The 12,569-nt window shown below is 35.4% G+C and overlaps 1 protein-coding gene and 1 long non-coding RNA gene across 2 annotated transcripts; one reads left to right on the forward strand and one right to left on the reverse strand.

The window, feature by feature from the left end:
- The first annotated feature begins 779 nt into the window (after positions 1-779).
- LOC114478975 (uncharacterized) lies at positions 780-3,385 on the forward strand. Its single transcript, XR_003675937.1, has 3 exons — positions 780-935; positions 1,035-1,100; positions 3,086-3,385. It is a non-coding gene; the product is annotated as an uncharacterized LOC114478975 (long non-coding RNA).
- Positions 2,408-8,503, reverse strand: dusp28 (dual specificity phosphatase 28). Its single transcript, XM_028472352.1, has 3 exons — positions 8,357-8,503; positions 5,614-5,960; positions 2,408-3,160 (listed from the first exon to the last, which is right to left on the reverse strand). Exons 2-3 carry the CDS (start codon positions 5,956-5,958, stop codon positions 3,059-3,061), a joined length of 447 nt encoding a protein of 148 aa, XP_028328153.1. The 5' UTR covers positions 5,959-5,960; positions 8,357-8,503; the 3' UTR covers positions 2,408-3,058.
- Between the last annotated feature and the right edge of the window lie 4,066 nt (positions 8,504-12,569).

Consider the following 12,569-nt stretch of genomic DNA (forward strand, 5'->3'; position numbering starts at 1 on the left):
TATTGGGGGGTTTTTTAGAGATATGACCCTGTAGGATGACCTTTCTCTTGTCGATATAAGCACTACTTTGCTGGGAAGTAGTTTGCAGAGATTGCAGTGTTTGCAATGATCTGGCCAGCAGCTCTCAGCAGGTTTTGACACCCTGTTTTTGGACTCTGATTGTATCATAAATGTCATCATATTTGCAATTCAGTTGTCCGAAGATTCCTTCTACACACCACCTTTTTTGTGTCACCATCCACAGATGCAACAACAGGAAATGTGAAGTGAGGAAAAAAAGCAGAGGAAGTGGAGAAAATAAAAAGATTGAATGATATCAGCTAGAGAGAGAGAGAGGTGCTGGAAAAAAGTGTAAAAGAAGCAAAGCGAGGAGAGGGAACAAACATAATGGAAATCAAATGGAAAAAGTATATATCAGTGGAACATTTCTTTAGATAAACTAATACTGTTTATGACATATGTGATAAACTGCAGTGATCAGGTTAAACAGAAGACGGAAAAGATCAAGATTATTGTGAAAGAGACATTTTTGAACATGAAGAAGCTGAAAAATATGTTGGAGAATGAAGGCAAAGCTCGTGGAGTGAAGGTGTGGGGCCCTGTTGGACTCCTGGAGATTCACTGCTTGCTTGTGATGAATTTCTGGTGGCCTAATCTATTTTTTAACTTATTTTGCAAGTTATGGTCCTCCTAAACGCAGATCCGCTTAGAAACAGTAGGTGGCGGTAATACACTTTTTAGTTTGCTAACTGCCATAAAATCCCAAAAAAGAAGAAGAAGAAGGAGGAGGAGGGGCCTAATTCCTGTCCCCGAATATTCCACTTCCTGTAAAGTCACCCGATTGATATTGTCCGCTGTGGGCGTGGCATGTCGTTGGCGTTTCAGACAAACTACGGAAACTGAGCAACTATACACTTTTAGACCGTCATATTTTGGTAAGTGTTTTATAATATTATTGTGACTTTTCCACTTAAGGGCCAACTGTATACTTTGAAGCTACAATGTTCTAACTTAGCTCTTTCAAATCCCCATAGAGCTTTCATGCACATTTACCATCTTTCCGTCCATTGGGAGTAGATCTTCTAACCTTCGACTTTAAGGTAATTAATTGAATTTGTTTTTAAAGAATACAGCCGAATGATAGGCAACAGTTTATTTTAAACTGACAGAAATTTGATATCCCGTTATTTATCTTTTTTTTTTTTTTTTTTTTTTTTATAACGCTAAAATGCCGATGAGGTTCGTTGAGTATTGATGTTTTCTTAAATTCATTCGAAAAAAAAAAAAATACAATTCCTAATATAATGTACATAATATACAAATATTTTAAATGCCATAAAACACAGTGAATGACTGTACAAAATATATGTGAATTAATTTGTTGTTGTTTTAAAAAATACAAGTAATTTATTGGTCTTCCTTTCAAGGCTAGAGGCAGGTTGGTTCTTCAGGTCAGGTCAAAGAAACTCATTTTAATTTTAAAATGTGTCGTAATATTTGCTCTGTTTATAATTTTAAACAAACAGTTCAAATTGGACAAAACACAATGTGCCTTTTGTATTCACCTAGATTAATCTTTAGGTTGGTATTTATTTTTTTTACCTGCAATTCATGGAGTGATGTAGCGATGTAGGGAATTTCTAATATTCCCACTTTTACCTTTAATCATATAAGATACTTTGTTGACAACTGAGAAAGTAATGTGTCCAATATTGTGAATATTGTGTTGTTCTATGCAAAATACCATATACACTGCTGTAAATGGAGAAGGTCTCACCTGCTTCAACCATTTTTTCAATTATTTTAAGTTGTTTTTCCTCTTTAAAACTGTTGAAAACTGACCATGCCAAAAAATAAAAAAATTACATCGATTATGTCTTACTTTTGTTTTAAATGTTTAAAGTCAAGCTTCTTTTGGTTTTTAATTTTCCTCTGCCTTACAATGTATGTGATTTGTGTGTAAGATGTTTTGTTTTCATTCTCTTTGCTTGGTTTGTGTATCGTGATATATTGTGTGTGTGTACAGTTCTACTGCTATTACCTCTGTGAGACAGTATCTTGTTATTCAATAAAAAAAAAAGGGGGAAAAAAGTTGGTTCTTCTGTTGCACAATTGTTCTTCACAATGTAAATGGTGAAGCGACACTGCACCCAGCAGTTCATGTACGGTACTGCAGAAAGTGGTGTCGATGCAAAATGTTGTTTATTTTTAAAAATTAAATTACCAATGTAACTTTTGTCATTACTTCAATAGTAAGAATATGTGGCCTCCGATGTAAAATGTAGCTAATTATTTTCTCCTATTGTCAAAAGTGTGATAAAATGGTATCTACAGCATAAAATAAACCTGTTTCAATAAATTACAAGAAAATATAGTTTTTTTTTTTTTTTTTTTTTTTAGCAATAGTACTGTTCAGTTGTAATAATAATATATATATATATATATATATTTTAATTTAAAAAGCACCTTTCAGGCCACCCAAGGACACTTGTATGGGTTTTGAGTCTGGATTTTTATGGTGAATTTGTCTAAAAAAATAGCCTAAAAAAGAACTAGGAACATGTCTCGATTATTTTAAAATAATTGTCAAATCTTTCTGAGTACCCCCTGCGATGTGCTTTGGTACCCCTAGGGGTACACGTACCCCTGTTTGGAAACCACTGTATTATTGTATATGTCACACATTGTGGTTAGCGCTAATCTCAAGACGGTTTATATAGGGCTGTGTAATTAATCGATTTCGATTACACTCAATGATTACAAAAATAACATAATCGAGAAAAAACTATTATTTAAAAAAAATATATATATATATATTTTTTAAAGGTTTTATAGCTTACAATGATCTTATTTTGATCATTCTTAATAGCAGGAAAAATACAAGCTTTCTCTATTTCTGCTTATATGATAAGTTTGATTTTTAAATCAAATAAAGTGTGTTTAAAGGGCTTTCTGTTACATTAAGTCATTTATATTGTAATCCTGTCTGTATGGACTTTCAAAAGCAGAAGCTTCTCCTGCTGCTTGAGGCTATTCAGTAGCTTCAGCTAAACGTGCATCAGGACTCTCCTCTTCTTCTCTTCAGCTCCTCTTCATACCTCTGAAGCTGAGACATAAACCCGGGGTTTGGCTCGATCACATGACGGGCCGTCTTCACTCTCTGAGGAAGAATAATGAGGATTTAACAACTATGGAAACACATAAATCTGTTGGAACATCACTCAACAATAATTTCAGCAAGAACAGTTGATTCTTTCCCCCCCAACATCTGTAAATAACTCTTTTCTATAACAGAAATAGTTGTAATTTTTAAAAAATGGTGCAAAAGCATTATGGTGTGTTACATCCTGCTTACTATGATCTAAAATGTTATTTAATTTCAGGATTGGGGTCAATTATAATTCTATTTGTGTAATTGATAATTGATTACAATTATCACGCAATTTTAGAAATGTGTTGCTGCTGTAATCATAATTAAATTGTGAGTTCATATAATTGACTTTGTAATTGTAATTGCCATGCAAATTCTATAATAAATTGGGGAACCATGTTACAGTTCTATGTACAGTTCTAACATATGTAGCTAATGAATATTAAATTGTTTCATATCAAGCTTTCCCACATTTGACCATTTAAAAATAAATTCAAATTGAGGAGTCTACTGATGGAAAAAATATTAAAAACTATATTTTAATTGATTAGGAAGCCTAACAAGGTAACCAATAGATAGGGAAGAAATTAGATGTTAGATTTACTGCTGATTTAGGACCATTATCATAAGAAATGAATTTTTATTAGGTTATTTATTTCAGGCTCAGTAATTGTGATTAATTTTAATTGAACTTCAGTAATTGAGAATGTAATTGACTTTTTGAGGATAAAAATAATTTAATTGTAATTGGAAAAAATGCTGGTCACTGTAATCATAATTTAATTGTACTTGACATGGGAAATTGAAAACGTAATTGTGACTGAAAAATGTAATTCACCCCCAACCCTGTAATCAGTTCAGTTTTATTTTATAAAACTGCTTTATTATTTATCAAAACGATGCAACACAACCATAGTGTGTTGTTTAAAACTGGCTTACACTCATTTTTAACAACAATCACCAGAAAACATGTATATTTGCCACAGATACAGCTCCATTTGCCAGATTTCAGCATTTCAGAAGCTGCAGATTTGCTGAGTGTGTCTATTTGATCACAATGTCACAGGCTCTTGTGTCGCTGCTTTGCTCAAGGGCATCATTGACTATACGAGCTTCAGGAAAAATGCTCTGCTGCAGATTTTTGACCTTCAGATGTGTCGGACCTTGACTTTGGCAGCTCAAAAGAAACATTCATTCTGCAGGGGCAGGATTTTAATTTTTTTTACCATTCTGTCTCATCCATTAGCTTAGTTTGTACTGATAATAACTTTGACGTGGCGATTGGTTCTAGTTGTAATCTAAAACTTTTACACTTGCATAAATTGGCAGTGTTTTATTTTTTTCATTTTTTTTTTTTGAGTCACTTACTCAGAAGATGTTCAAATTTGAGCGCTACTGCTGTATGGCAGCGGTCATCAACTACATTTGGCCAAGGGCTAGAAGTTTTCTAACATGCTGTGAAGGGCTAATGCTCTTGTAGGATAACAACAGACTGGTTTTCCTTATAAATGTATGTTAGTACGTCTTTGTCAGTATCAAATCTTACATTATCAGCCAAGCCACTAGAGCAGACGGGGGCCCTCTGTCTTAATTTGCACTGCCTCAAAAGTAAATGCACAAAATGGCTCTTAAAAACACTCAGAATCAAAGAAAAGTACACAAAAAACAGCAAATATACACATTTCAGAAACATAATAAATATACATAACAATGACAACACAAATACAGAAAGATGACGGAAAAAAATGCACAAAAGAGCGCAAACCTCCACCAAGATATTGGCAGTTATCTGGATCAGTGTTTCTGATCATGGTAAAGTGATCGATCACACTTTAAAAGTCACCAGCAGGAGGTGCTGTAGATACATAGAGCTGAACATTTTTTTTTTTTTATTCAAACTGATCCAGAATCAGTATTTTGCCATTTTGGGGTCAATCATAATTGTAATCGCGTAAGTTATTTCTGCTTTACACAGACTTTAAATTGTAATTGAGTTCAGATAATTGACATTGTAATTGCCATAAAAATTCTATAATTGCCAATTATAATTTAACACAAAACTGGGGAACTATGCTACATTTCTATACATGTAGCTAACAATTATTAAAATATGTTTCAGTACAAGCTTTACCATATTTTACAATTTAAAAATATATATATCTAAATCTAGGGGTATACTGACACAACAAAGGTCAAACACCCACACCAAAAATATTAAAAACCTATATTTTAATTGATTAGGAAGCCTAACAAGGTAGTTAATAGGAAAGAAATTAGACAATACATTTTTTTTAATGTATTTGAAAACATAATTGTAGCTGTAAAATGTAACTGACGCCAACCCTGATAACAGCACATATCACAGATCTTCCTAACATTCTACAGGCCTATCGTCAGCTGAAATACACCACTGAGTATCTACACATCAGCATTGTTCTCATTCCTCACATAAACAAGGTCACCTGAAGGGCGTCCATCAGTGTCAGTTCACGGTGCTTCATCAGGTAAGCGATGCAGACGGTGGCCGAGCGGCTGCGTCCATTCTTGCAGTAGACGACGCTGTGACCTCCTCTGTTGGCCTCCCTCTGGATGGCATCCGCACAACGGTCGAAGTGACTGTACAGGTCCTCGTTGGGGTCGTCGTACACGCGGACCTGCAGCTTGGCGACGCTGGCGTCTGGAAACGGCTGCTGCTTGGACACGTTGATGCAGAGCGTGATGGCTTCCTGTTGGAGGAGCTCATCGCTGCAGGCCGAGCGAGCGTTGCTGATGAACAGGGCCTTAGTGACTTTACACAGCTGTAGCATCGCTGCTCAGAGAGAACACACACATCAACGACACTCACAGGTTCATCTTCACAGGACCAAAGCAAACTGTTAGGAGATGAAAACTAAACATCTGGTTTGGGTTTCCTGTTTGTTTTATAATATATTATATATCATGAGATGTTTGAAGCACAGCGACAGGAACAAAACCACAGTTCGAAGAGCACCAGACGCTTCGTAGGGAGAAAAGGAACAAAGGGCACAGACCGAGTGCGAAATAGGGTTGGGCATCCTTTGAACTTGAACTATTACGAGTCTGCGTTTCGATTCCGATACTTTTAAGCGGCATGGTCAAAAATGTTTACATGTTTTAAATGAGCTAGCTAACCAGATATCTTTATTGATGAAGTACTCTGAACCTCTCCAGGAATTTTATTCCTGTGAACTTTTTTACTTTTTAAGTACTTTACAATACATTTCCAACAGGGCTGTTTGCAGCTAGTATATAAATATCAAATCTATGGACTTGAATATAAATATTATGCTGTCTGATGCTGCAGGAACTGAAACATTACTGTGCTCCCACTGATGTGCTAACTCGGTGCAGAATATCAAACATACAATAAGGAACACCTTACCCAGTCCATATTCGCAGCAGGTATTGCATAAAATCAGAAACCGTTTTTCCGCACATTGTTCATGGTTATTATTAATAGTTATAAAAATAATAATGTTATACTGCAATTTGGGGTGGAAGAGGAAGGGAGGTCTGCTGGGTACCCGGGGCGACGGCCAGGGCTGGACTGCCACGCACTCCGGCGCACAGTGGGGTTTCGGTTCCGACCGACGGATGGAAAACCAGGCCTGGCAGGGGGCGGTGCCCGCGGGATGCCCCGCTGATGCCGGGGCATCCCCCACAAGCGCGCTGCGGCAAGTCCGTCGTGGCGTTTGGAGCAGGTTGTGAGACGCATTGGTGGATTCTTCTTTGTTGGTGTTCGGCGGTTTATTCTTCTTCTGTTGGGCGGACTGTGTATCGAATATAGGAATAGAAATGTAAAAATTTTATCAATTCCGGGAGAATCGAAAAGTTAGTCCCGGGTCCTATCGATGCTGAATGCCCAACCCAACCAAAAGCTGCAGATAGGAGAGAATGGGAAACAGTTATGGGACACAAGCTCAGGCTTGATCACCCTGTAGCCGGCCACCTTTGATGAGGGTGTCTGGTGTTTAAAAAGGCCAAAACACCCCCTGATTCAAAGGACCACCACTAATGATGCGTCCTAAAATGTACATCTGTCCCATAACTGAGACACAGCTCCTACGCCATGCACTCTCCAATGGTAAACCTCATGTTACTACCACCTTTTGGCACAAAAGACAATTTATCATCACATCTTGTGTTTAATGATTCTTTTTTATGGTATGATAGATGGATAACATTTAATAAAAGCAGATTTTTTTTACAGTCATCAAAGTCATCTACAAACTTGTAATAAACCAATAACCTAAACATTGGTTTACTGCTGTAAAATTAAAATGTAGATTACATTTATGTATTTTAAAAAAAAAAAAAAAAAGACGCAATCTAATCATTAATTAAAAAGAACCGTCACAGCTATGGATTGGCAACTTACCAACTGATCCCTTTTATCACACAGGAAGTAGTGCCCATAATATTTATCTACAGCAGCACCTCCAGTAATAAATTATGGGGCGCCAATTGTATAGTTGTGCATGCTAAAATAAACAGCAACTTTTACGTTTACAAAATGTATGTGAATTTTGTTTTGTTACTTTTGACCAGATTTACCGCAATATTTGTAAAATTTGTGATGTTTTCTTTCTCGTAAAAATATGATGTCAATGTTAAATATGAAATCTAAATCAAAATATTACATTTAAATAGAAATGGTGAATTTGCATATTAGCTAAATATTTAGCTTCACCTGTGACATTTAAGATTTAACATTTATATTCAGCTGTAACATTCAGATTTAACATTGACGTATTTTTACGAGAGAAAAAAAACTCACAAATTTCACAAATATTGCTGTAAATCTGGTCCAAAGTATCATAAAATAATTCGCGTGTTTTTTAAACGTGGTTTGTTGCTGCATGTTGCAAGAAGTTGCTTTTTAAATTAGCATGCATTTTATTACAGTTGGCGTCTCATAATAAATTAGATCTCGCTCAATTTTTCTTTTCTTTTTTTTCTGCTTATTATACTTGAATTATTGGGTGTTTAAATGGCTGGCTGCGAGAAATGTAATATTTAAATTTCCAAAAAAACAAATTATTTAAATATGGAATATTGGGTATCTATCCATATTTTTTTTTATTATTTTTTTTTTGTATAATTATTATTTAAAGTTTGAACTCTTCCAGTATAAGTGTAGACGGGTATAAACGCTTCATTGATCACAAGGACAAAGTCACTTACTTGCAGATGTTACTTGAATCTGATGCTCCGTCACCTGGACTCCATCCCCGGGTTAATGGGACTGAATCGGATCACTGTGGATCAGTGGACCAACATCAGGTCGAACCGCTTCATGCGGGTCTTAATATGACCCTGGTCTGATCTGACCCACGCGCACATTACTGCTGCTGCTATATTTACTACAGCTGACAGCTCTGCTCCTCTGGGTCCTAAAGCCGCCCCCATTTGGGACTCACCAAGCTACACACCTAATCAATATAAACCATCTAAAAATCTAAGAGTTTTTAATTATTCAGCAGTTCAAAAGATTTAGAATTATATAGATTATAATTTGTATAATTTAAATGTTATTTTAAATTATAACTTTTGCAATTTATTTGATACATATGTATATATTAAAAATATAATTCATTATAATTGCATGTATATATAATTAATACATTTATAATTTACAATATGTGACTGATATTATTTTTAATTTATGTAATAATTTACTATATATATTATAACTGTATAAAATATATGATAAACACATTTATGATTTATTAAATGTAAAATTATTATAAATTAAATACACAAAAAAGTATTAATACTTGTTGAACTATTAGTATATATATAATAATAGTAATATATATCATGGCAACACAATGGCATATTTGACTTATTAATTAAATGAATAGTTTTCAAAAACATTTCTTTAGACCAATTAGGTGAAATTGAAAAATTTCAAACAACACAGTGGTTGAAAAACCCTGGCATAGACTTCCCTGTGAAATTTTTTTTACTTAAATGCCATTTCTTTGTCGAGTAACGTTGGAATTAAGTAGGCGTAATTATGTCGTACTGAGAACATGATATGCAAACACTGATTGGCTGGAAAATCTAAAATGGTGTTGGAAACATATTAAAGAAATATTCCATGTATTTAAAGACTAAATGTTGCAAATGACTCAAATTACTTTTCTTACATTATCTAAGAATGTTCTACTAAACTGTCTGTGAGCTGCCTCCCTCCCTCCCTCCTGCTGTGCAGGGGGAGGGGCCAGGTGGAAGCCCCTCCCACTCACGCACACCTGATTCTGTTAATGACTAACCTATCACTGTGAGTAATGGCAGTGCTTGTTAAGCAGCTACAGTGGAAAGAGTTATTTCTCCTCATTGAACTTGGTGTGAAAGACTCTTTAATGTTTGGATGGACAGCTGGTGGTAAGAACCTCGCAATATAACCACAGGTTTTATATAAAACGCTGTTGCTTTCATTCAAAAGTAATCAGGACACTTGGATTTAAACAGTACCTGTAGTGAAAATGTATCTAACAAAAAGTGTGTTTAATCAATAAACAAACTATGTGCATCTTTTTATATTAAAAAAAAACCACATTAAAAGGAACTTTTTAGAATGATTTTATACCTTCTGGCATAAACTATAGAGAGCTGCCATTTTGGTCAGGATATGACACTTTCATTGTTCCATAGTTTAGACCAGAAGGTATAAAATTGAAAGTCATTTTAATGAATTCAAACTTTGAAATGTGTCAAAAATTAAGCTCTTCATCATCCCCTCTCTTCTTCATCACTAATCCTCTTCTTGTGTGTAGTTTGCAGGTTCTCATTTTACACCTAAAACTTAAAAATTCAACTGTTTGGCCAATTTTTAATGGATTTCCACCTTTCAAACCGGCAACGAGCCCCTCCCACGATTTCCGCGGAAATTGTCTCGTATGTAATTCAAATCATGTTTGAGTTTGAAGTACTAGTTTAATTTCAAGATGTAAGGTGCCATGCCAACTGTGTTGTTGGATCAGGATAAAATGTTTAAATAGTTTAAAAATGAACTACATTGCTTAAAAATGTGGTTTAAAAATAGCTGTGTTAAAGTATATTGAGTTAATTTATACTATAAACAATGTGATTTTGTTAAAAACGTGTGGTTAAAAAGAATGGTTATAAATATTTGATCAGTTTCTTGTACAATGCAAGTTAAAATACCAATAATTTCATATAATTGATTAAGATTGGAAGTAGAAAACCTTGTTTAGAGAAAAATAAAAATGAAATAATATAAATAAAATGTAATACTTGGAAAAGGTTTAATTTTAAAAGCAAAATATGATTTCAAGGACTGAATAGTTGTGTAATTGTTCTTGTACTGTGTATTTTCCTTTTGAGGTTTTTCACCTATACTTATATAAACAATACTATAAATAATATTAAATAAGTAATTGAATATCTAGTTCTTTGAGTGAAGTCTAGTGAACACATCCAGTGAAGAGAAGTTATTTTCAAGTCAAGAACAGCACAAAATGAAGATCGACTTAACAAATAAAGTTTTATTATTCAGCTTCAGACATACAACCTGTACAGTGCTTATATATTTCCTCTTTTTCCAATTAACCACATGGTATTCAACTGCATATGTGATCCCTATTGACAGCACAATTTACAAATAGAATCAATGGAAAACCGATAGCGAGACAGAGTACTTTCAGGGGCTTGTTCATACATATAGTTTCTGAATTTTACATTTCTAATATGTGGAATTTCACGTTTTACAAAAAAACAAGACGGGTTCAATTATTTACATAACTCATACATGTAAGACTTTTTCTACTCAGATTTAAAGTCCGTGTCAGGGGTGTCGAACTCATTTTAGTTCAAGGGCCACATACGACCCAGTTTGATCTGAAGTGGGCCGGCCTAGAAAAATCCATGTTTCTGTGAAGGATAAGCCATATATGGTCATTTATAAAAATTACCAAATAATTTGACATAAAACTCAAGGCCTGTGGGCCAAGTTCGAGCCCGCTAGATCTTCTAGTCTGGCCCGCCGGAATATTTTGTTCAAAGTAGAAACGGCAGCAAAAACAGGACTTTTTGTAAAGTACTATGTAAGATTTAGATAAAATACAGTAGGAGTTACAATACTTGTTATCAATGATATTAAATTGCAATTATTTTTAAAAAGCTGAAAATTTCACGCAAATTATCCCATGGAATTCTGGCTAAAAAAATTGCAAATTTTGAGAAAATTTGCAATTGACTTAGAAAATTTGTTTCTAAGTCAAGTTGCTTAGACATTGCTTCACATTCTGGATTTTGTTTGAATTTTTGCTTTTTTCCTTCACAAAAATATGGATTTTCCTGGCCTGGCCCACTTGAGGTCAAACTGGGTCGTATGTGGCCCTTGAACTAAAATGAGTTTGACACCCCTGACATATGTGGTCTATGACAGGAGTGGCCAACCAGTCGATCGCGAGGAGTGTTGGAAAGTAAAGAAACTAAAGTTGATTGTGTGTTATGTTTTTTATTGTTAAATGCACACTACAGCCTATGAGTACTTGCCTGTACACCCTATCAGACTCTTAAACACGTCCACAAAAAAAGTGAAAAATTAAAAAGGTCAGGTTCAATCTGACCGGAAGTTGACAGCTGTCAGCCGTTGCACGCAGCTAAGTCATCAGAGCAGATAATTTTTTTGTTTATTCTCATTTAAACGATGGTGTTGGCAAAGAGCGGGAATCCGAAGCTGCATTTTTTTTCAACGTTGCACGGAAGGTACGAGAAGGATTTCCCTACAAAAACGCCGGTACGCACCACTAAAGTGTGCAAATTGAAAGCACAGCTTGCAGCGCGGCAATCAATTTTTACCAAAGGCCACAACTATTGCTTCCTATCGCGTCAGTCGCGTTCTTGCTAAACATAAGAAGCCGTTCAAAGACGGTGAAGTGGTGAAGGAAGCCTTTCTCATGGCAGTGGATTGCCTGTTTGACGATATTAAAAACATAACGGAGATTGTGTTTTGTGTGTATGTTTCTTTGTGTGTGTGTGTGTGTCTGTGGCAGTGAGAGCGGGTTTGTGCTACAGTGCACTATGCAAACTGGCAACTGTGTGAAAGGAATGTGTGTTAGAGAGAGGGAGGGTTTGTGATGTGATGTCTAGTGGTTGAGGTAAAGTGACTGCATGCTGGAAACGATGAGTGTGGGTTTGTGATTTTGACACTGAACTGGTAGAGCTCGCGAGGTTGGCTATTTGAAAAGTAGATCTTGGGTCAAAAAAGATTGGGCAGCCCAGGGGCCTCATGTACTGAAGGTACATACGCCCAAAAATGTGTGTACGCCCAAATCCAAGGCAAAATCCTGATGTTCAGAAACTGGAGTGAGCATGGAAATGTGCGGTCTTTCACGCCCTGAGGTGGCATACGTACGTTTTTTTA

This window comes from Gouania willdenowi, chromosome 17, assembly GCF_900634775.1.
Source record: "Gouania willdenowi chromosome 17, fGouWil2.1, whole genome shotgun sequence".
NCBI classification, from domain to species: domain Eukaryota; kingdom Metazoa; phylum Chordata; class Actinopteri; order Blenniiformes; family Gobiesocidae; genus Gouania; species Gouania willdenowi.